Source organism: Hippoglossus hippoglossus, chromosome 2, assembly GCF_009819705.1.
Source record: "Hippoglossus hippoglossus isolate fHipHip1 chromosome 2, fHipHip1.pri, whole genome shotgun sequence".
In the NCBI taxonomy this organism is placed as follows: domain Eukaryota; kingdom Metazoa; phylum Chordata; class Actinopteri; order Pleuronectiformes; family Pleuronectidae; genus Hippoglossus; species Hippoglossus hippoglossus.
In genome coordinates this window covers 8,564,212-8,587,264 of record NC_047152.1, presented here as the reverse complement: position 1 = coordinate 8,587,264, position 23,053 = coordinate 8,564,212, and the positions used below count along the sequence as shown (strand labels likewise).

Below are 23,053 nucleotides of genomic sequence, written 5' to 3'. Positions count from 1 at the left end.
ATGTACGGTTGATCAAGAGAGGACACAACATGGAGCCATGCTTCACTCTAAGTATGGAAACTGTGTTCAAGAGGAAGTTACTCCTGGTCACTCAGTATTTATTTTGAGGTATTCTAACTCAGATCTTTGTTTGTGCACGTTCATGTGCCAAGTGTGTCACAGGTCTGAATCCCACAGGTCATATGAATGACTGTGCCTTGAAGCGAGTAGTAAAATGTTATTTAGTACATTTACTCTAGTTACCTAAGTACTTAATTCAGTATTCCCCCTTTTATGTTACTTCACACTGGAAATATTGTACTTTTTACTCCACTACATTCGTCTCACAGCCTCGACCAAGTTTGAAGGCCATAATGAAGAGAATAATGTCGTAATGTTCTGAGAATTAAGCCGTAATTGAGAAGAAAGTCATAATATTACCAGAATAAGGTTGTATTTTAACGAGAAAAAACAGACATTTTTTATATAAGCAGCAAGGAGAACCAGTTCTCTCTAGAGTTCCACTTCTTTTGAACTTTATTCACATAAAATTACAACATTATTATTTTTCCCTATTAGTGGCTTTAATACTCTGTTGTATATATGTATTATTATAAATTAGACATTGACTTCAATAAGTAAAATGCTAGTACTCTATATTAATAATCCAGTCATATAATATACAAACTAATCAGTACTTTTATCTGTATTAATTCAAACTTTTAAATTATGACTTGTGATGGAACATTTTTACAAAACTTCGACAACAGCAACCAACAAATATAAAGACGTTTTTAAATGTTATTCTGAATGGATTTTCCTATTTCTTTATTTTTTGGAAATGAAATGAAAAGTAATATGGGACTGTAAATATGTCATAAAGTGCAGATGTGTGTTTTGGGACTGAAACACAGTTTATTAATCCAACTGATTCTTTGTATTTCCTTGTAATGAAGTTGTTGCTGATGAAAAACAAACTGTTACAATTAGTTTCTTTATAATTGGCCTTAATTTAAACTGTGAATAAATGTAATTGCACAGTAGAGTTTAAGTAAATCACATTTTGTCCAACATACCATGAATAAAGATAAACGTCTACGTGTGTGAAGGTTTTTCCTCGTCGGTGCAGGAAAGTGATGATTAACGTGACTTTTATGTTGTTTTCAGGTTAATTTATTTTATCGTCTCAAAGAAACTAATGAATCATTATAACATTTTATTTTACGTTTTACTAGTAGAACTAACGATATCATTAAATGTCTGGTATATCCACAGACTGATTCCACAAAGGTCTGGAACACATAGCTCATGAACTCTTCATCTTATCACCCCCCCCCCCCCTATATTCAGCCTGTAGAGCAGAATCAGCGTTTCTCAATACACCAAAAACTGACAATAGATATTGAAATAAATGCAACGCCTGCACCATCCTATCTTGCAAACTTTTACTTTTCAAATCAGATTCAAACCGCATCATCCTTCGCATATCTTACTTGGCCTTTCAACACCAAACTAGATAGAACTATAAAACTAGAATAAACAGGATCGGGGTCTTCCTGCTACGTGGAGATGACGACTGCCGGCCTCTGCCTCCTCTTCTTCACCAGTTTGATAACACAACACAGCTACTCATGAACTCCGCCACTGAATTAATTCTCGACACTGACAGGAATATTTAATCCGACGCACAAGCTGGCGTCTCCATTCCATGTTAACTAAGGGCCGCCGCCGCCGCTTGTGACGGGTGCAGATGTCAGAGACACTCCATCAGTTAGTAGTAATATGCCATCACGCCACACTGACCTCAGGGAAATTGAGTCTTTAATCACGACATCTCCAGACCCAGACTCCTGGTGAATTAGCATTCCTCAGATGCAATCTAATCTCGCAGCTTCTCCTGCCAATCCATTCAGAGAGAGGACAGTGTTTGACTTTGTGCCGCCGCGTGTCAATGCAGGTCTGATTGATGGGAACAGGCGTCGGAGGCTGTGTGATGTGTCTGTGTTGGTGAGTCTTTGTATATATTCACATAAACACAACACAGTGAATAGTGAGTGTTTTTCTTTTATGGTCTCGAATCTTAGTGGATGTTAGTGGACTCTGAGGTTTTCTTCTGATTTGAAACTTTAGGGATTTCTTGGGGGGAGAGTTCAAGAATAAAGTCATAATTCTTCAAGAACAAAGTATTAAAATAAAGTATAAGGAATGTAGTCATAATTTTCAGAGAGTAAAGTCGTAATTTTCAAAGAATAAAACCATAACATCTCAAGAATAAAGTTCAAATTTCCCACAAATTACAAAATTACAACATTTATTCTCGCTTAATTATGATTCACAAGTTTTTTCTTATTAAATTACACATTTTAATCAAATTTAATTATGATTTTTTTCTCGATAAAGTAAAACTTCTCTCTGGTTAAAAGATCGTACTTTCTAATCGTAATATTACGACTTTCTTCTTGTAATATTAAGAAATTACTCTCATAATATTGTAATATTCACAATATATAAGGCTCAATATGCCTTTTAAATCTCCATTATCGCTTGGTAGTCTTGTTGTTTAAAAAAAATAAAGATAATCATTCATTAAGCTGAACAAGAACGGGGATCCCAGTAAACTCAGATTACACACATTCATCTTTATTTAGTGCAGGTTATGATGTCCACCTCTCATAATTACATCCCCTCTTAATTTCCCACAGGGATCGTTTGTTTCACTGTTTGTCTGCCCAGGTCTCACCCACTGTGAACCGGACAGGAGGGTCTCTGAAGGATTTAAAGTGCTGACAGGCCAGAAGCCATTACAGCTCACTGAGTGGACGCCGGCAAATTGGTCGGCTCGCAGGAGCAGTAAATAAGACGGAGGAGCCCCTTGTTTTTGTTGCCTGGTGGTGGCGTCGAGTCAGAGTTTGAACGTGGCTTCAGGACACAGAGCATAAACAGAGTCCACACACTCACCCTATAATTGTGTTGGAACATTAAACCAATAGATTGTTCCATCTCGTATTTGTTTTCTGTTTAATTCTGTCATGAACGGGAAATTAGGTGATGTAACACGCGTCTGTATTGATTAAATCTTCAGGGCCAATATTAAAAACTGCTGATGTCTCGTTTTCCTTCTGGCTCAAACACGCACGTCCCATAAAACCCAAATTACAGTCGTCATGTTGAAATAAATCCAGACTGGAAGATGTATCATTAACCCGAGGGGAAGTGAGAAGCAGCGACAATATAACACCAGCCTAATTTTATCATTACTGATGACGGCCATTAGCATTAAAGTTTTTCATTATCATAATCGTTATTACAGCAGCAATAACATTAACTGTGACCACAGGGAGGGTCGGAGGAGGATCCTGTTAGAATTTAATTATTCATGAGGCGGCTGAAGCTGCTTCCAGACACTGACCTCCAGAGAAGCTCCTCATATTCTACGGAGGCACGTGACAACGCAAATGTCCGAGTGAGAGCCTCCGGACTTTCTGCAGCATTTCTCCAACCAGCCCCCGAGAATAAGGTCCACAGAAAGTGAGTAAGGCAGCATGGATGTAGCCGAACTCTGCTGGGCAACCAATAAACGTCAGAATGTCAAACTACCGATGTTTGGAGGCTTTGATGTTACTTTAAAAGGACCTTTGATTGACTTTAAACAAAGTAATCAGATATTCTAGCAATGCAATTACTTGTTTAAAGTAGTAATAATATACTTATTTATCATATTTGGTAAGAGAAAGTCAGACCGACAGCAGTTCTCCCAACATTCACCATCAAGACCTTTTGAAATCACTTCAATTTCAAGTATAAACAAAATATATTTTAACTTATTTCTAACCTGGTAAAAAATCACAATTATAAAAGCAGGATTTTAATTATAAAAGGCTGCACTGGCCTTGGCTGAGTTTATCACAATGAAGCGGTAATTTGAGGTTGTGCTTGTTGGAGACTTTATATCAAGCAGCTCCTCTTTATTAGACCTGTATCACCTTTAAGTTTCTAAATAACAAGTTCAGTGTGTTTATTTTCTCTAATGGATTTGAAGCAAACCTCCCTAATGTGCCATTTGGCATTTAGGAATAAAGTTTGCGTGCACAGCCTTCCTCCACGTGGGTTTGAGGGTGAAAGCCGGGGATTCTCTGAGCACGCCGGCCAATCAGGATCTGATCTCACGCGGCGCCACATGCAGCTCTTTGACCTTGGCTGCTGCTCAGTGGAAGAGCACGTCTCCTAATTAACTGGGTGATGCTGAGGCGTAATGTGTCGTCTGCAAACCGGAGGATGTTATGGGCTCTTCGGGTCTTTGCTGACCCCGGTGATGGAACAACAAGCCTCAGGGAGGAATAAAAACCGAGTGGAAAGCCGCACTAAGCTTCACCGTGGCTCCGTGTTCTCTGTCGATGCAGCTGCTGCTCCTGCTCCTGGGAGCGCAGGGCGACCATCTTTAACCTTGCGTGATTTGTTACACCCCCTGCGCAGCTGATATTTCTCATTTCAGCTCCACTTCCTCACACATCCCCTCGTTCAATCCCCTTGAAATAACCTGCGATAACACGTGTCGCAGCCTAAATACTGTGCTGTCTGCGAGCAAACTCTCCATCAGATACAGTCCCTGAACAGACCCATTAGCAGGATTAGCATTAGCTCCTCAGTAAACCAGGCCATCATTGACCTTGGGAGTGACGCTCGGCAGAAAACCTGTGAGTTCGCCTGATGCTCGTCGAGCGACGTGGCTTTGACGTCCCGCTGCGTGAGCCGCGAACGACTGACTTCAAAGTACGACCAAACCAAGAGGGCGCCTGTTGCTGTACCTTTGATAATGAAATGTGCAATTTGCAGAAATACCATTTCTGTGCAGAAACTGCAGCACTTTCCTGCAGGCTGACGGCCGCTCTTTGCTACTTGTGTTAATGAACGTATAAATAACTTCATCAAACCACATGAGCCTAATGTGGTTGTGAATTTTAATTAATTGAACTAACTTAAGGGTGAAGAAAAACTTGTTTCTTCACTTGTAAATTCCGGATGGGGAGTGAGGCAGCTGCAGGAGAAACAACTGAGCCTCAATCATTTGTACAAGACTAAATACTGTTATTATCTGTGGAAAATAACCCTTTGCTTCTGCACAACAATGAGTTATAATAACAGATGTGTCTACAACGTCTCTTTGCACGAGTGAGAGGATATACATGAAAGTGAGTGCGGTCTGTTTTCCTGATTTTCCATTGAATTAAAAACATTCGAAAGCTAAATGCAACATAAAACAGGTTGAAAACACAAATGTCAAAACATGAAACCGAAAACCCAAGATGAAAACAAGCCCGATTAAAGTGGGAAACTTCGTTCGGCCTCCGTCTCCCTGACGAACCTCAGAGAGCTCCATGAATAAAGAGACGTGATCACATGAAAGTAAAAGCTGTCGCCAGGTTCAACGATTCTCTGTCGGTGAGCTGCCTCCTTCCTCATCTGAGGCGACACTGTTGTTCCAGCCCCCTGAGGAGCTTCAGCCGCTGGTAAAGGGTGATTTGTCATGATTTGGAAAGCTGCTCTCTCCTTCCCGGTGTGGCTGTTGGAGTCGATACTGCTCGGGGTGGTGGGGGTGGTGGGAAGAGACAATGACATCGTTCACACGTGTTTGTGTTTTCGTGGATCTGTCACGTGGCGCCAGACAAGGTTACAATAATCACGAAGCCTGGAGAAGTTCTCTCTGCCGGGGTCATCCTGTCCTGGGATTATCTCCCATCAGCCCCGAGCTGTCGCATCCCCCACTGACACGGGACCACCACCACTTCATTTCATTGATGACCATCTTCCAGAGCACTGGGACCCAGAACAGTCGTCCTGTTTAAGTAAACTGGAACCGATTGGAGAGATGAAGAAGCCAGCGAGGCAGAAGAGTCAGTTTCTTCTAAACGTCACAACCAGAGCACCTTGAGCTGAGTAACAGCAGCCATCAGTCAGCTGGACACTTGAGGCCTGATTGAATTTATTTCAGGATTTCACATTGTCAGTCACCTTTTTGTATTTTTTCTTTTTTAGGTGTCCCTGCGTTTGTGAGACTGATGGAAAGGACTAGGAATGAAAGGGAGATGAAATGATTGAAGGAGTGGCACAAACATCAGGCTGAGAACGGTTGAGGAAAAGAATCACATACAAAGAGATTCAGGGAACTTTCACTCCAACTCTGAATTAAATGTGTGACCCAACTCTCTGGTCTTGATATTTTTCTCCTACAAATAAAGTTTTGAAAACACTGAGGAGAATGATACTGGTTTTAATTCTCCTAAATGATGCAAAACATGATATTTCCCCTGCGGTGTGGTCCAGAGACGAGGATTATGTCAAAAACACTAACTGAGAGTAAAGTGGTTGGAATAATTTGTCTTTTGTTGTTCAATCAGCTGCATCTTTGTTCTTCTCTAATGCGTAAACACTGTCAGTCGCATTTAATTAGAGCAAATCAAGCGCTGGCACAGGAACGGAGCACGGAGCAGATTATACAGAAATGTGGCTTTACATCGTCTCAGTGGAGAAAAGGGAAGAGAAGAAAGGAAATATTCACTTCAGGTGAATAAAAGAGGCAAATCTGAATTGCAGGTCTGTAAACACTTAAAATCCCCCCCCCGGCAACACAAGCATCTTACTTCCTGCTTTGGCGATATGACCCAACATGGATGATATGGACGTGGGACCTGTTTACGTCATCCGACTGCTGCTGCATTCCAAGAGAACAATTACAAGCGATGCAGCCGATGGCCTCAGGTACGATTATTCGCTTTTTGTCAGATAAGTGGGAGAATAGATTGATTTCTCTGAAAGGGTCCAGCTGGAATGTGATTGGGATTCACGGTGCTGTTCTGTCTGATGAAGTTATCTCTGAAATTGTGTTATCTTATTGAAGCTGAAGGTAATTTCACCCAAAAGTGTCTTTTTATTTGGAGAATAACTGAACTGAGCAGTGGCCTGAATATTAACGTCATTGTTCTGTCTGTGTTGCTGCATTTATCCACGCTCCAAACGCTGGGAGCTGCAGGCAATTAGGAAACATGAGAAGTTTAGTGTTATATTTGTCCGTGTGCAGTTTATGCAACATGTTCGGATGAAAGCCGTCACTGTGACAGGCACAAAATGTTTGCATTTTCCTCCGCGCTTCCCTCACAAAGCGTTTTGTGTTGACAAGTTTGCAGAAAAATGTCAAACAAGTGCAAAGAAAAACATCTGCCTATGAATTCATGCAATCCCTGCTCGAAATAGCCTTGTTTTCACGTTTAAAGCCGTGTTGTCTGTCAACAGTCGGTCTCTCAGGCATCTGCAGAGGATTTCTGGGGCCTGGCGGTAAGAACAGCAGCAGACGGAGGAACTGAGAGAGAGGGAGAGAGATGGAAGGAGGCAGAGAGAGTAGATGGAAGCTTAAGCCCGGCTTAGACTATCACAGGCAGCGAGAGATGAGGAAAGGTGGTGGGAGAAACAGAAATCAAACGAAAAAGGGGACAAATCTGTCAAATATGCAGTTGAAGGGAAAACAGAATTGCACAAGTGAGATTCTACATCTTTTTCGGACACTTTTCTCCACCTCTTTATTTCCCCCTCCTGGAAAGCAGTCGTCTTTTCAACCTCCTCCCCTCGCTGGATCTCCCGGCATGTTCTCCGGCGGTTTGTGTTGTGAAGCGCAAAACTGTGTGTGAGATGTGTGTGAGGTAACGGCCTAAGATGGATGTGGTTTTAATAGAGATTAATTACCTCCCAAATGAGGCAATTACTCCCCACGGGCCCTCGCAGAGTGGTGTGGGCCGCAGCTAATGACTGGAAAAAGCCCCGTGTTGAGTCCACGAGCTACGACAGCATCTTAGAGTCAAAGCAGCTCAGGTCTCTGTTGCAGATGATGCGGGAGATGTTAAAGTAAGCAAACCTGACAAATCAATGGTAAAAGTCTTTGTGCAGTGGACTGAAGGAACTTAATCAAAGTCAATGACCCGGTGATAAAGAGAGAAAAGCTTTTGTATCGAACAGAGAAAAAAGAAAGTTTGGAAGAAGAGAAGTTAAATTACGGCTGCTTGGACAAGTTGTTTCTAATCCTCTCCTGCTCCCGCTCAATATCTATCAGCCTATTATTTAACATCAATCTCTCCTATAGGGCGACGTCTGCAACCACAAAAATCGAATCAGTTCATTTTCACATTCAATTGAACATTTGTACCAAATTTGGAGAAATGGCCTCGAGGAATTCCTGAGACGCTGCGTTCACAAGACCAAAAACACGTTTAGTAAGGTCACAGGAATCTTGACCTTTCAACCACTAAACTCTAATCAGTTCATCTTTGAGTCTAATTGAACGTTTGCACCAACTTTCATGGCGTTCTTGACATATCGTGTGGACAAGAATGGGACAGACATCAGGATGGACGCCCAGGAAACATCATCCCTCCGGCCGCTGGCTGTCTCCGGCTCAGAGACATAAAGAAGGGTCACCGCTCGACTCTGTCTCACGCTGTAAACTGCCTCAGTGCCTCAGTGGCTCTGGAGCGGCTGCTCGAGCTGCGCTGACTGACTGGATGTGGAATGAAAGGAATACAAGGATCACATCAAACAGACTCACTCCCAGACCCTCTGCACGCTGCCTTCAGGACCGATAAACATGAGCTGCATACTTTCCCCAGGTATATGCTAAAATATAAAAAGGACTGACATCAAGTACAGAGCCAGGCTGTTATGAAAAAGCTTGTACCTCTACCTGCCTCTGAATCAAATGATCTTGACGCTCACCAGCCCATCAGGTATTTATGAGACTCCGCTCTCATGCACACATGCAAATGTTCCTCCCCCAGCGTGCAGCAGGTCATAAATATGTACCTGCTGCTTTTGGAATAAGGTGAGGTTCAGCTCTGCGCCTCCACCGGTTCCAAGAGATCGGCTTCTGTCCAACACCATTAAGAGTTAATTTATCGCTCGTGCAATTCAAATTCTGCCCGGCTGTCACACTTATCTCTGTCAAGTGCTCGTGGCGCCCCTGCCTCACGCCCTGATGTATGCTTCCTATTTAAATCCCATCTATCTGTTACCAATGACAGAAAATAATTCATGCTGCTGAAGTGCTGTCACCGGCAAGGACGGGATAACCTGATATCAATATTTAAGTTTTGCTTTACATGTCGGAGTTGTTAGGGGTTAAGTCCCGCTGCAGGACACGTGGAACGATGTGAGCCTGTGAAACCCCAAGTGACCACGCGCCGCCATTGATTTGTTTTGCAGAGGAGTCACTTAAAAACACATTGAAATTTGAGTCTTAAGTGATTCTGTGATGTTTGACCTTTTCAGTCTCAGGGAGCAGGAAGTAAATATCACTTTCACGTTGTCCATGACTAATTCATCACTATAACGTTGTCTGACTCCACTTCCTGTGGCTCCACCTGCCTCGTGCGCGCCTCCTCAGCTGTCTGGAGGTTTATTAGCAGTAATGAGCATCTCTGGCTGCAGCGTCCACCAACAACTGACCCACATCTGCAGCCATCTTCTGCCTCAGATGAATGACGGATTGAGAAATTGCAATGCTGAGCAGAAATTGTAAATTATCTCAGTGTTATCTGCTTTATTCTAATTATTAGAATTGGGATTTGATTGTTGAACACAATGTGTTGATCTGAGCTGGTGGTCGTGCTCTAGGTGACACGACAGAAAACAAAGTGGTAAATAATGAATTTGTTTAGAGGTATCTACTTAAAGAATTCAATATTCTTTTAATTTAATGAAGGACTCAATAGCTGTGTACTGATGAGGTTGAAAAAGGCTGAATCGAGATGGTCTGGTCTACGGAGGATTTCCTGTTTGTGTCACCAGTTTGTACTTTGAGACAAAGCACTAACTGCAGCTGCAAAAAATCCTGGGATAGTTTTTTTATCATTTGGAGTTTTTTTTATCATTTGGAGCCAGAGTCTGTGCAGCTGCGATCAGGGTACGGAGCCGCGGAAGCAGATTCCTGCCGATAAACGCACTCCACCGATTCCAAATCAGTCTCAGCTGCCAATCATGACACTTTGACCGTCTTTGAACATCCGACAGATCCAGAATGAAAATGCCACTTCCAGCTGCAGCATCCTGATGCATCGCAGCATCACGCTGACACCACTTCTCCTGGAGGATTTCTCTCCAGCTGCTCTCACTCAGCCCCTTTCTCTCACCTTGACTCAACTACGCCTGCACAGATTGCACACCACCACTTTATTCCACGGCTATTTTCCTGTACACATGCACCCTGCGGCTCACAGGACAGGTCAGGAGGAGGTCACTGAACAGGTGAATGGAAGACATGATAGAAATGCTTCTCTGCAGGAGATTATGCAGCATTAGGAAACTTGCCTCCAGTCTATACACCTCAAGGTCCTAATAGTGTCGTGTTTCCACTCTTGCAAAGGTTTGTTTAGAAATCGGATTCCTTATTGTCGAGCACGCCGCCTCGCTCGTTATGAGCTTCATTTAGCACAATCCTCGGAATAATCACTCGCTTTTCATTTTCCCCGAGCTTTGGCCATTTAAACGCTCCACCACTGGGTTGTTTGGCCACTTACAGCGTAGACGTTCTATTACTCAGCACATCGTCTCAAATTGCATGTGCCATAGGGCGCGATCAGGGGAATGCAAAACACAGCAGTGAAGATGAGAGGCTGTGAATAACTATTACTTCACATATGTGCTAGGGTGCTAAATAAATCCATTAACTGACGACACACTGTGGCAGTTCTTTCCCATAAAACGTTTTCAATTATATTTCAGCTGCAAAAACACATAAAAAAGACGCATTTGAAGTAAAGACGCCATCTGGGAGTCGTTTTATTATGAAGAAATCATAACGGCGCTGGTGTGTTTCCTGCCGACAAGCTCCCACCAGATTTCCGAGTGAAACAGTTGGAGGACGGAGCGGCGCCACAAGTGCTTCCCACATTTTTATGTTTATCTTTGCAAGAACAGAACAGAAGACACTTTTCATTTCTCTGGCACCGAGTCCCACAGGAGCCGTGCTGCTGCTCCGTCAGAGGATGATGCTGATGCTGGAACAAAGAGTTCACAGACACAGACACAGACACAGACACACGCAGACGCAGACGCAGACACACACACACACACACACACACACACACAAACACACAAACACACAAACACACACACACCTGTAGGCATCAGAGGCTGAGCAACCTAATTATAGTAATGTTGCATGGTGATGATTTGTTGATTTGCAAACACACACACATGAATTGTTAAAGTTATATATACGATAATAGTTTCTTTCTTTTGAAATTACTACATAAAATCAATTATTTGGGAGGAAAAGTGAATTTTAAATGTAAACTTTAAGGGCAGCAGAGTGTGTGACACATTGTGGGATCAGACAACTGTCCACTGGTACGTGTCCTTGAGCTCATCATCACTATGATGAAGGAAGTGGTGGAACAATAAAGCAGGACTGACGTGTTTTATAGATGAGTTTGCTCTGGACAGGCCTTCAAATCAAGAGGTCCGTCAGTAACTCTGTTCTGACAGTGAAATAATAATAATCCTTGACCACATGGCTGATAAAAACTCACTGATGTACCTGCCACTGACGTATTTACGCTATTTCCATACTTTAAAAAAGTAAATAATTTTTACCATACATTTTCCATTCTGAAGCCATTTGAAAAAAACATTGTCTATAATGAATCAAACAATTAAATGAACCGTTGATGCAAAAACCAAAACGTGGTGCTGAAAACTGTCTGCACTTTATTTTGACATTAAAATCCCCTCAGTGCTTCCTCTTGTTGAGACTTCAAGTTCCAGCAGCTTCGCCTGTGACGTGTCGGGAGCTGCGACTCGCTTCAAACCGAGCAGCTGCGCTTCTGATGAGACACTTTGATTTCTGCAGAAACAATTCAGGGTATAATCGAGTTTCCCAATATGCACGTGGGCGTATTAACTTACAGGGAATTCATATTAAACCGACTGGAATAAAAACTTTTATGTGGTTTTCTGTAATAAATAAAATATCAAGTCTTACAAAAGCAGTTTATTTAATCTCAAGTAATTGAAAAGAAGAAAGCACTCCAAAGTGTGATATTTGTCTTCGGCACACTCTCCCACTGGTGAATCTGTTCTTCATGTTCAAGTAATAGAAAATAGAACAGCACACTGCAGCGCCTGAGACAAATAACCACATTATACACGGTCACAGAAGTAACATTCACTTGGGAATGCGAGCAGCCGACATCTTCACAGTGTTGAAGAAATGTTCCGCGGTGGTTCTGCTGTAAGAAAATATGTCTAATTCTGAAATATTACAGAGGCAAACAGGTCGGCTCCTTGAAACCAATCCACAGAGTAAGAACGCCATGTTTCAGCCGAGTCTTCACACCGGGAACTCAGCGTGGTCCTCGTGATGCGCTACCAGACGGTACATCCAACATCGACACCTCGTTCAGTAAGTACAACGACTGAAAACACATCAGGAACATTCATAGTTCGAGCTGAGACGTGACAACTTCAAGTGCTGCCGTTTATTTTTAATCGAATGTTGCTGCTGTGGTGTAATTTCCTATAAAAGTGATGGTTTCACACATTTCGAAAATGAATCCAATCTCGTGCCCGATTTGAGAGTCTGAGCTGAGCAGCACCTTGAAAAGAGGGGAACTCGGAGTAATGCAGAGTTTTTATTGTGGCCTTGCAGCTGCAGACACTCCTGACAAAGCAGTCTGCGGTAGAAACAAAAGCCCCGGACTCTTCATCAATATCGTTCCTTCAGCTCGGTGCTGACCAGCGGAGGAGCGGGTAATGAAATTCAATCCTCCCCGACTCCTCCGCTGGTGCGAGTGCCAACAGTCCTGCTAACATTTCAGGTGTTTCTTGCTGGTCATGTCGTTCCAGATGCGGTGCATCTCCTCGGGCGAGATCTGGTGGACGGTGACCACGCGGCGGTAGCGGCAAAGGCTGTAGGCCATCTTCCAGTGGTTGAAGCCGCTGTTCTGGAAGGGATGGATGCCGAGCTTACGGAGGCACACGCCAACGTACACATCCTCCAGGTGCAGCAGCCTGGTGTGTAACGAAGTCTTGTAGATGAGCTCGGCCACGTCCGCGGAGAAGATGTACCCGGTGCCGGAGCAGAAGGGCGGGTACTTGCTCTCAGGGTAGAGATCCCTGGGCATGTACCACTTGCTGCGCATGTCTCTGATTGGCCCACCGTTGATGACATAGCCGGTGAAGTACCGCCGCCTGGGCTTGGTGGTGGGCTTCAGGAGGTTGTAGATGAGGTTCTCCATGTTGACAAAAATGTCACTGTCCGTCTTCAGGACATATTGAGCCTGGGAACAAAAGGTGGCCACCCAACGCATGCCCATCAGCGTCTTCAGCGTCAGATTGTGGTACGAGTCGATAAAATCCTCCACTACCACGTCGTGAAAGATCTGACTCTCCTGCTCCACCATCTCGTTGAGAACGGCGTCGGTGCTGCGGCCCAACAGGAAGAGCGTGACCACGCGCACCTCCGGAAACGTGCTCTCATCGCCCCATGTCTCTCTGATGGACTGGCGGGCGTCAAACTCCTTGTGAGTGGTGCTGATGAGGATGACGAGGAATGGCGGCTCCGCCTCGCACTTCTTCGCCTCATTTATGAGGTAGTCAAAGTCGTGCGGGTTGAGCGAGCGCGTGCGGATGTTGCCGAAGGTGTCGTTCTTGCCCAACTTGGGCGCGTTGCGTACAGGGATATTCACCTGTCCCACATAGGAGGTGGAGGGGCGGGACAGGCTCAGGTACCACAGAGCGCTGGCCCAACAAACCACTGTCAGCAGGTACAAGCAGGAGACCTTAGAAGGCATCGCTGTTCATTTGGCTGGTGTTACCAGGGGCAGCGGTGTGGGGGGTGTTCAGGCCACGCCTCCATGGGTTGATCCGGCAGTGCAGCTTGAGGCTGCCACGGCAACACGGCTGACATTAAGGTCAGATAAGGGACCAATCTACCGTCTAGACATGGCGCTGGGATTGAAAGGTAACACTGCAGAGGATTGTTATCGTGTCCACGGCCTTACTGTGTCCCATCGCAGCCGGCACGGAGGTCTCAGCGCTCGGCGACGGCATCTGGAAGAAGACGAGAAAACACAGAGAGAGGCAGCATTACTCATAACTGTGAATGTAGACTGCAGCAGGGAGATAAACATGGTGGATGCAGCCAACACCCTTTTATCTAGTTTTCATAGAGAGACAGTAATACACGTGACATATTTAACAATATTTACTATTCTGCATTCGTCACAGCGTGGAACATCCATCCACTGGTGGACCACAGTTACCAGATCACTCCATCAGCGCCTCTGATAAGAAGTGAATATCTCTACTCCCTCTCCTCCGACCACTTTCTGTTTGCAAACACTGCTCGTCTCCGTCTTATCCCTCCTCCACCAGACACAGGCTGGCAAATCATAACCCATCTGACAGCCTGAGAGGAAGAGGAGGAGGGAGAGAAGGTGAAAGTAAAACGTTATCATGGGAGAAGATTAATATCCACAACCTCTCATTCTCCTGGTCTCACCCCCCCAACATTTACTCCCCTCCTCACCCATCCTCTCTCTCTCTACCTCAGTCGGTGCCGGAATGTGGATTTTACATATTTTACCCTGTAACGAGCTGCTCCTTCGTTAGCCGGACAGGCGCCGCCGCAGAAGTCCGGCAACGTTAAGAATTACGACTCTAATTGGTCACACTCACGGACCATAAGGGGCTGAATTTAAGCTCTAAATATGGAATAGGATTTAAAAAACTTGGCGTTTATTGTATCCAAAGTATTTAAATGTCGGTTTGCATTCAGGGGCAGTGACGGAAAACTAATACGCTGGTTCTTTCGGCGTCAAAAAAGCCAAACTACATCTAATCCTTCTTTTTAAACCGACTTTTCTTTGCACATAATCTCTTGTGATGCAGCGGCGGCGGCTCGGCTCCTATACTGCAGAAATAAGTTTTATTCTCCATGCATAACTGACGACGAACAAAAAAGTGCTACAGATCCTATTAGAGATACTGAAATGTGCAGAGATGCTGCTTGTGTTTTCAGATGGAAGAGCTGAGATAAAAACTCCCTCGTTCTTTTATCAGTTGCTTTTCTTGTCTTGCGGGGGCACTGCGCTTCTTTTCATCAGGACTTTTCTCTCCTTCCTCCCCTCGTTTTCCACTATCTCTTCCCTCTCTTTGTGGAGCAGAGTCATCAATCTCACGGTCCAGTAGAATCCATCTCATCATGGCTGCTTTTCCACACCTCCCTCCCGCTCCATCCCCTCAATCACTCTCCGCTTCTCCACTCCAGTGGCTGCTTGATCCATCTTTATATGTCTCACTACCTCCCCGCGCGTCTTCCTTTGTCTCGCTCTCCATCCCTCTGGCTTTCTGTTGTTTTTCTCTCATTTCAGGTCCCCCCCACACGCGCTTGCTCTTTCCTCACATCATCCTAAACAACCTCTACCTTTTCTCTCCTCTGTCATTTTGTCTCCCGGCGGGGGGGGAGTATTCCTCTCCTCTCCTCGGAGCTCACCTCTAACTTACTGACAGCTTCCACCACCATCAGTCTTCCTAAAGCTGCTCAATCTCCTCTTCCTCCACTCCTCTTCCTCCCTCTCTCCAACACAAAATCACTAAATCATCACATTCACCCCCTCTCATTGACCTCACTCCCTTTCTTTCCCTTCTTCCTGTTTGCACATCAGCCTTTTTTCCCACCTCCGTTGTTTCCGGAGGAGGATCTATCGGTTAATTCCTCTTCCTGTCTCCCTCGGAGCCCAGATTAACCGATATCCTCTTTGGGTGATGCACCTCACAAAGTCCTGAGACCAACTTCCCCCCAAGAGCAAAATGAAAGACGGCCGTGTCATTTCACGCCGCCGTGTCACTTTGAATTACATTAGTGCTGTGCAGAGGTCCTCTCCTGAATGTATTACACCTCAGACGGAACATCAGGGCGTGAGATCACATTCTTAGATGGAGGTGATAAAGTTTTTGCAGCAGGAAAGAGTTGGTAATATCACTGTTAACTTGTGGTTAGTGGTTAGTTGGGCGTGGCTACACAGATTCAACTGTCTGGAGAGATTCAACTGCACGGCCACATGAAGGAGGTGAAGTCGTGGCTCCAAATGCACAAGACGGCAGCGTTTGTAAATTCTGCAGTAAAACCAGGTATTAACTCTTGAAAAGGCAGGAATAAAACATGAAAGCGTAATAATTACAGTTATCATTAACTCCCGTTCACTGGGCTTAATGTTAATGACATGCTAATCTGAACCGGTTGTCATGGCAGCGCATTGACAGAGAAAGACGGACAGGAAGCAGCGGGGGGGAGAAACGCAGTCTGCAGTACGCCGGCATTAACGGCTCCAGTGTTTTGGATGTAACTCCCCAGGAAGTCAATTTAGTGACCTCATACTGCGCTGGCCGCTGCCTCATTACGCCGCGCACTGATTCCGAGACTCCACATGGTGATCGCCTGTGTGTGGACGGCTCGTAAAATACTGAGGATACAGTGATCAAACGTTTCCCAGCCGCTGACAGGCCACAGAGAGCGAGGTAGACACTGAGCTTTTCAAGATGAGACACTTTGATCCTGTCGAGGGCTCCGACAGCTCATCAATCGATCGACGGAAAATCCACCTGACAACAATAGATGAGTGATTTATCATTTAAGTCACTTTAGAAGTCTGCTGCTTCTAAATGGAGGAGTATCTAAATCCAACGTAGACATGAGGAGAGACCAGGATTCAAACTGTCCTGCTGTGAGGTTCCAGTGCTAACCACTGCACCACCATGCCGCCCTACTGGCGAGAGACATATTTAAAGATCAAGCCTGAAGCAGCAGACAAAGCTCTATTTGCTAAATCATTTGTGTCTTGTACATTGATTCTTTCACCACCAGAATCTAATCAGTTCATCTTCGGAGTCCAAGTGAACGTTGTACCAAATTTGAAAGGATTCCCTGGAGGAAAAAACAATTTCTGTGAGGCCACAGAAACAGTTGTTTGTCCTTTTAATCAAAAAATAATAAAGAAAATAACATTTGCTGCTATGAGTCACTAATACAGCTGCAGCTTGTTATTCCACATCACAGTGAAATCATGTTTAGATTTAGACGTGAATCATTCACTCTGTTGTCTTTATAGTAGAACGACCTCTGGAAGACGGAGCAGGAAGCTCACAGGCTACAGGGATGTGGGAGTTTCAGTCTCGTTTAATGTTGCACCAGATAATTGATTGCAGTCTTTAGTGCAGCGTGGAGTGACCTTGCTCGGGGTGTGTGTGTGTGTGTGTGTGTGTGTGTGTGTGTGTGTGTGTGTGTGTGTGTGTGTGAGAGTCAGTGAGGGAGGGAATAAGAGAAACTAAAGGCTGGATGCCGCACGCTGCTGCAGGAACACACGTGTATTGTCTCCTTTGGAAGTATGTATGTGAGAGAGGAGGTAAATAAATCATATTCCCAGCTCGGGCTTTTGTGACATCTCACATTCACGCTGCCTGCTTTGATATTACAGAGGTAATGATTGACAGGGGAAAAGAAGAGGCCGCCTCCGTCACTTGTGGCTTTTTGGTGGCAGCTGATTTAAGCAAAGCTGTCAGTGAGAAATCCTCTACATCGCAGCATTAGGACGCGGTAATAGCGTCTGAAAGCGAAGGCACGACCTGCGAGTATCGTTCAAGTGGATAATGAAAACAAGAAATAATTGCTTTTATGTTCCCCAGCACTACATTATATTTATCATACACCCTGGCCTCTGCGATATTGTCTTAGAGAGCCTGCGCATGCTTTGTGATTACTGAGCAAACAGCAGCTTCCCCCTGGAGGAACGGACTTCTGGGCCGATGAGAGCCAAATCTGAATGTGCTGTGAATCTCCAATGCTGAAAACTGCTGTTGCATTTGTGCTTCTTTTCCATTTCAGCGTCTGAAATGCTGACACGCGGCATCCGTGGTCCATAACTCAACACCTTATCTCGAGCTCCTGCTGTCCAATGTGCGATAAGCTCAACAGGAGGTTTTGAATTGTCCGGTCCCGTCTTCTGTTCCCGCGTTTGATCCTCTTTTCCTGCAATCTGCTGCCAACTCTAAAACCCATTATGTCGGCTTCGGGACGTTCAAAAGGGGAATTAATGAGGAATTTAACGCCAATGGCCAAATTGGTTTGCATCCCACCTAATAAAAAAGAGGCACAATTGACATGTCAGGGTTGGACGACTCCCAGTGTGGCGCTCGCTACGCTTTTGTTTCCTGGATAATAAGCGGCTCGGCGATGGTTGTGTGGCTGCACGGGCGTATCGTGAGATTTGCAGGCCACAGGCTGGACACTCTGGGCTTAGTGCGAGAACATCTGAATGCAAAGCAGCTTAGGAGAGACAGAGGAAATGGGATATCAATAGCAGCCAACAGATTTGGCTGCCGTACAGAAGCCTGATGCACCGCTCCCCACTTCAGTGGCGGTTTGAGCCCAAACTGTGCTGGAGCATATCAGACTGCAGCCAAAACTCAGGATGTCACGACTGCTGAGTTAAAACTTGGTCAAAGACGACACTGGGTTTGTGGTGAGCTGTGACCAACTGTGAATTATGTGCAAAGGTGGATGTGTGTGGGTGTATAAAGACACAGGATCCCACCACCATGTATCCCACCATCCTTCAGTTGCCAGGGTTTCTGCAAATTCAAGACTTGTTCAGACCACAATGAAGGAAATTTACGATCTACGCCATGTACAACAGATATGAAGTAATACCAGAATACTAAAAATACTTAAACTTCCCTATAATTGAGGATAATAGTCTTTCCCACAGGCCTAAAATTCAGACAATTCAATTTGAGACTTTTTAAGAAGAAGCTATTAAGAAATTCCCTTGAGACGTGAGATATCAGGGTCAAGAACGGGTTTGAGGCCACTGTGACCTTCACCTTTCATTACCAGATTCTAATAAGTTCTTCTGTGAGTCCAAGTGAACAGTTGCACCACATTTGAAAGGATTTCCTCGAAGACTTCCTGAGGACGGACAGAACACAATGCCTCCAGTAAACAGTTTCCCCCAGTTTCCCCGGCTCCCCACACAGGCCAGACTCATGTTTAAATCCCTCATAAATTGGAAATGACAGCTTGATTCATGCAGGTAATACATTTCACTGTCCGACTGGGTAACACTGCTGTTATACAATATTTCAGCTCGGTGCTGCATCGGGGAAAGTGGAATTATAGAGGCAACCAAAACGAGACATTATGTGTCACCAGTCGGACGAATTCGGGATGAAGTCGTGTTTCTGCAGAGACGCTGCTGAAGGTAAAAGCAGTTTAGGATTGATATGGTGGAATAAGACGGTGATAAGAGCCCATGCAGGCGCCTGGAGCTCAGCACTGTTCACTTTTTAAAACGTCTACACGATCCAGGGCTCAGCACACGCTTCACCTGTGTGGTTTGCTCAATGCAACACATCTGCAGTGGGATGGTTCAGTGGGAAGTGCCTGGCTCATGAGCACGGTTAGTTTAAATGTGGTTTCATAAGGGGACATATTTTCTAAAGCATTTAGAATGGTAAGGTATTAAAATACAGTTAATATTATTATTGTATTACTTTGCCTGTGCTTTGAACAAATGAACATCGGCCTCTTATCACCTCAAAACACAGCTGAAGTAAAAAGGACGAGGATCCAAGCGTCTTCATCTTTAAACGGCTCATCTGGTCACAAGCCTCAAACTTAAAGAAAGTCAGAAATACAACAAAGCAACAAAGCAAAGCACAGACTTGGAGGTTGCTTCTGTTTTTATGTTTTATGTATACGTCCGCGACTCCAACACAAATCACCAACATAGAGAAAAAGGATTAAAAGCATCAAGCTTTGAAGCTGAAGACGCACATTTGTCATTTCACTGCTTCAGGTGGTGGAGAAGTGCAACTATTTATGAAACCTATTGAATTTGAATGTTAGCCGACCGTCACGCTCACCAATCCAGTCCGGTCTCACTGTCTCTATACCTGCCAGCAGAATTAGATTTGTACGAACAAGGAAAATCAATCGGCAGCATCTGCTCTGCATCTCAATCCATGGACGTGAGGCCGTACGTCCACTGTGGTGCACTGCAAAGATTTTACATCCGCTCAAATCGGATAACCTGCAAATCATGTGTCTCTGGGAGGCTGCACAGATGCAGAGGAACCTGAAAAACAAACTGAGAGGGCAAACAGTGTTTACACATAATGTAGCACCAGCCTCTCGCTGCACCTCTCCTCCATTCTCCTCTCTCTCTCTCTTTCAATCGAGCGCTGACCTTAACCCTGTGACAGCGTCTGCACACACACCTTCAACACTATAAACTGCAGCGGCCCAGAGTCTGTGATGAGCTTGTAAATTCTCCGCCATTGATCCGGCCTCTGGAGGCTCTCTCAGGGTGTTTCTGGGTAATTCTATTTGCCTTTGGTTACGTCCATCCGCAAAGCAATGAATCAGACTTTCACAACATTGTGTGGGGGGGTAATGTTCTGGAGACAGAGACCGCCATCGCATGCACAAAATCTAACACACACACGTGCAAACACAGAATTACACACTAAATGCTGGGCGCCATAACATCATTCGAAAACGGTTCGTCACATTAGCGCAATAAATTCTGGGATATGTTGGCCTGAGAAGAATCCACCTATCAGAGCCCTTGTTTCTCAGGGATGGACTCGGTCTTTAAATGCAGCCTCCAAAGGATTCAACCCCTGAATTAAGACACGGCTTGTGAGTAAAGCTGTTTTCAGACATAAAGCTGAAATCCAGATGGTATTCTGAAATTCAAAGAGACGGGAAAGTCAGAGTCAGATGCTGCAGACATTTTTCTGCAGGGAAGAAATTCAAGGATGGACGCAAAACTGAAAAAAAAGAGAGTTCATTCATGTGTGTGCACATACATGCAGCACAACCTCCTCTGGCCCTCGACCCCTCTGCTCTGCGTCTCAGCAGACAACACACACATGTGATATTAAAAGGTCTTATGCTCACCAGAGGAACCACTGTGCTACAGGCATCAATTAACACCGACACACATCTGCTCACAGACGCACACAAAGCAAAGTCGAGACGATGTTCGGTGGAAAACCTCCCAAGTCGAGCTCCGATACGAGCTCATTAACTTCTCAACTTTTACACAGACAAGCACACAAATTATTCACATGCGCTAATTTAGCTGAGAAAACATCTGGAAGGAGCTGATGGAGACAGAGGATTAGTACAAGTCCAACATATGTGCAGAGCTGCTGCCCAGTGGCACTATCTCTCCACCGTGCTGCGGAGCTGCAGCCGCTATCGGGGGGGCGAGGAGTTATCGCAAACGCCATCTCAGCGCTGGCAGACAGGTACAGCGCGGAGCAGGCTCAACACATCCCATTATATAGCAGCGCGCAGACAACTGCACCTGTCGAGATAACGCACACAACTCCAGGCAGCAGTGATGCTGGGGGGGAGAACCCACACGACGCAGAGGCACACACACACACACACACACACACACACACACACACACACACACACACACACACACACACACACACACACACACACACACACACACCACTGCCGTTGCTGATGGCAGCACAGGCTGAGGACATGCAGCTTCAGCACTCCTTCTGGTAAATAATACTCCTACTGAGGGGCACTGGACACACACACACACACACACACACACACACACACACACACACACACACACACACACACACACACTGCTGGAGTGCAGTATGCAGGTACACAATAACTATAGAAAGTGTACAAACAGGTAAGAATTATAAGTATGATGCTCACTGCATTGCCGGTCAAAACTCAAACCTACAAAACACACTCTGTCCAGTACTGACACATTATTCTGCACAACAGGCTACAGTAACCATGGTGATGGCCGGAGGGGTTATGTTCATGGGCTCTGCGTCCGTTAGTTGGCTTGTCTTGTGAACACAACATCTCAGAAACACCTCGCGGGAATTTCTTCATATTTGGTACAAATGTTCACAAATGAACTGATTTGTCTGGTCGAAGGTCAAAGGTCAAAGCTTTTGACCTCTTGAGCACCATCTGCCTTGAGGGAATTTCTTCTTCCTCTTCTCTAACACTTGATCTAAGGTCAACTGCAATGGTCAAAAACACAAAAATATAAATACGTGTAAGTAAAGAAGCCAGAAAATATGTTTTCTGCCCTACATGACTGTGACGATACAACCGTGTTTCTAATGTGTACATGTATTCTCAGGAGAAGTATATATGGTGTGTTCAAAGATAATTTAATACTTTTAATACTTTAATTAAATGACTCTAAATACCACCAAGTGTAAACTGTACATTTTCATTTTCCTTCTTGAAATCCATGACGTACTTTTCACACAATGGTTTTAGATACGAGGAAATACATGATCTCACTGTAGCAAGGTGAGATGGTGAGATGGAAAAATAAATAATAAATATAAATCCAGATAAAAGCTGCCCAGTGGATGCACCCCCCCACCACCACCAAACAGACACACACACACGGTGATGCACAAATGTTACGATCCTGCAGAAATCCCAGCAGGCCCTTCAGCTACACCGATGTGTGTGTGTGTGTGTTGATGGCGTGATAACCCACAGGCTGACTGCCCACTGCTGCCTCGGGCCCTCGGAGGTGAGGCTGCTATCGGGGGCCAGCGTGAGCTCTGGTCAGAGGCCGCGCTGCTCAGTATGCCCCCGGTAAATAAATGATTCCACCTGTCAGACGCACCAAGCTTCGGCTTCCCAGAGGTGAGATGTGGGAGGAAACATGTATTTTTCGGTTTGTAGGACATATATATAGGTGTGTGTGTGTCTGTCTGTGTGTGTGTGTGTGAGTGTGTGTGTGTGTGTGTGTGTGTGAAGCTTCAGAGGGCAGAGCAAAAAGTGGATATTTGTTAACAGAGTTTGGCTTCCACCTCAACCCTGACCAGTTTTCATTGTTAGGTCAGATTGTCAGATGAAGACTGAATGAATTACACACACACACACACATCAGTCTGAATCTTAAATAACGTCCCTATTGGCGACAGGAGTTGCCACAGAAGTCATATTAACCTT

The 23,053-nt window shown here is 44.8% G+C and overlaps 1 protein-coding gene and 2 long non-coding RNA genes across 4 annotated transcripts in view; 1 reads left to right on the top strand and 2 right to left on the bottom strand.

The window, feature by feature from the left end:
* Positions 1-23,053, bottom strand: part of LOC117775158 — a 366,941-nt gene that overhangs the window by 14,786 nt on the left and 329,102 nt on the right. The window lies entirely within an intron of this gene.
* LOC117775108 lies at positions 23-19,513 on the top strand. Its single transcript, XR_004616182.1, has 3 exons — positions 23-485; positions 559-673; positions 19,501-19,513. It is a non-coding gene; the product is annotated as an uncharacterized LOC117775108 (long non-coding RNA).
* LOC117774891 (beta-1,3-galactosyltransferase 1-like) overlaps positions 11,676-23,053 on the bottom strand; it is a 74,335-nt gene continuing 62,957 nt past the window's right edge. For both annotated transcript variants that reach the window (XM_034607600.1, XM_034607592.1), the window contains one exon: positions 11,676-14,070. In XM_034607600.1, coding sequence (XP_034463491.1) covers positions 12,825-13,811 — 987 coding nt within the window. In that variant the 5' untranslated portion in view covers positions 13,812-14,070 and the 3' untranslated portion in view covers positions 11,676-12,824. The remainder of the gene's footprint in view (positions 14,071-23,053) is intronic.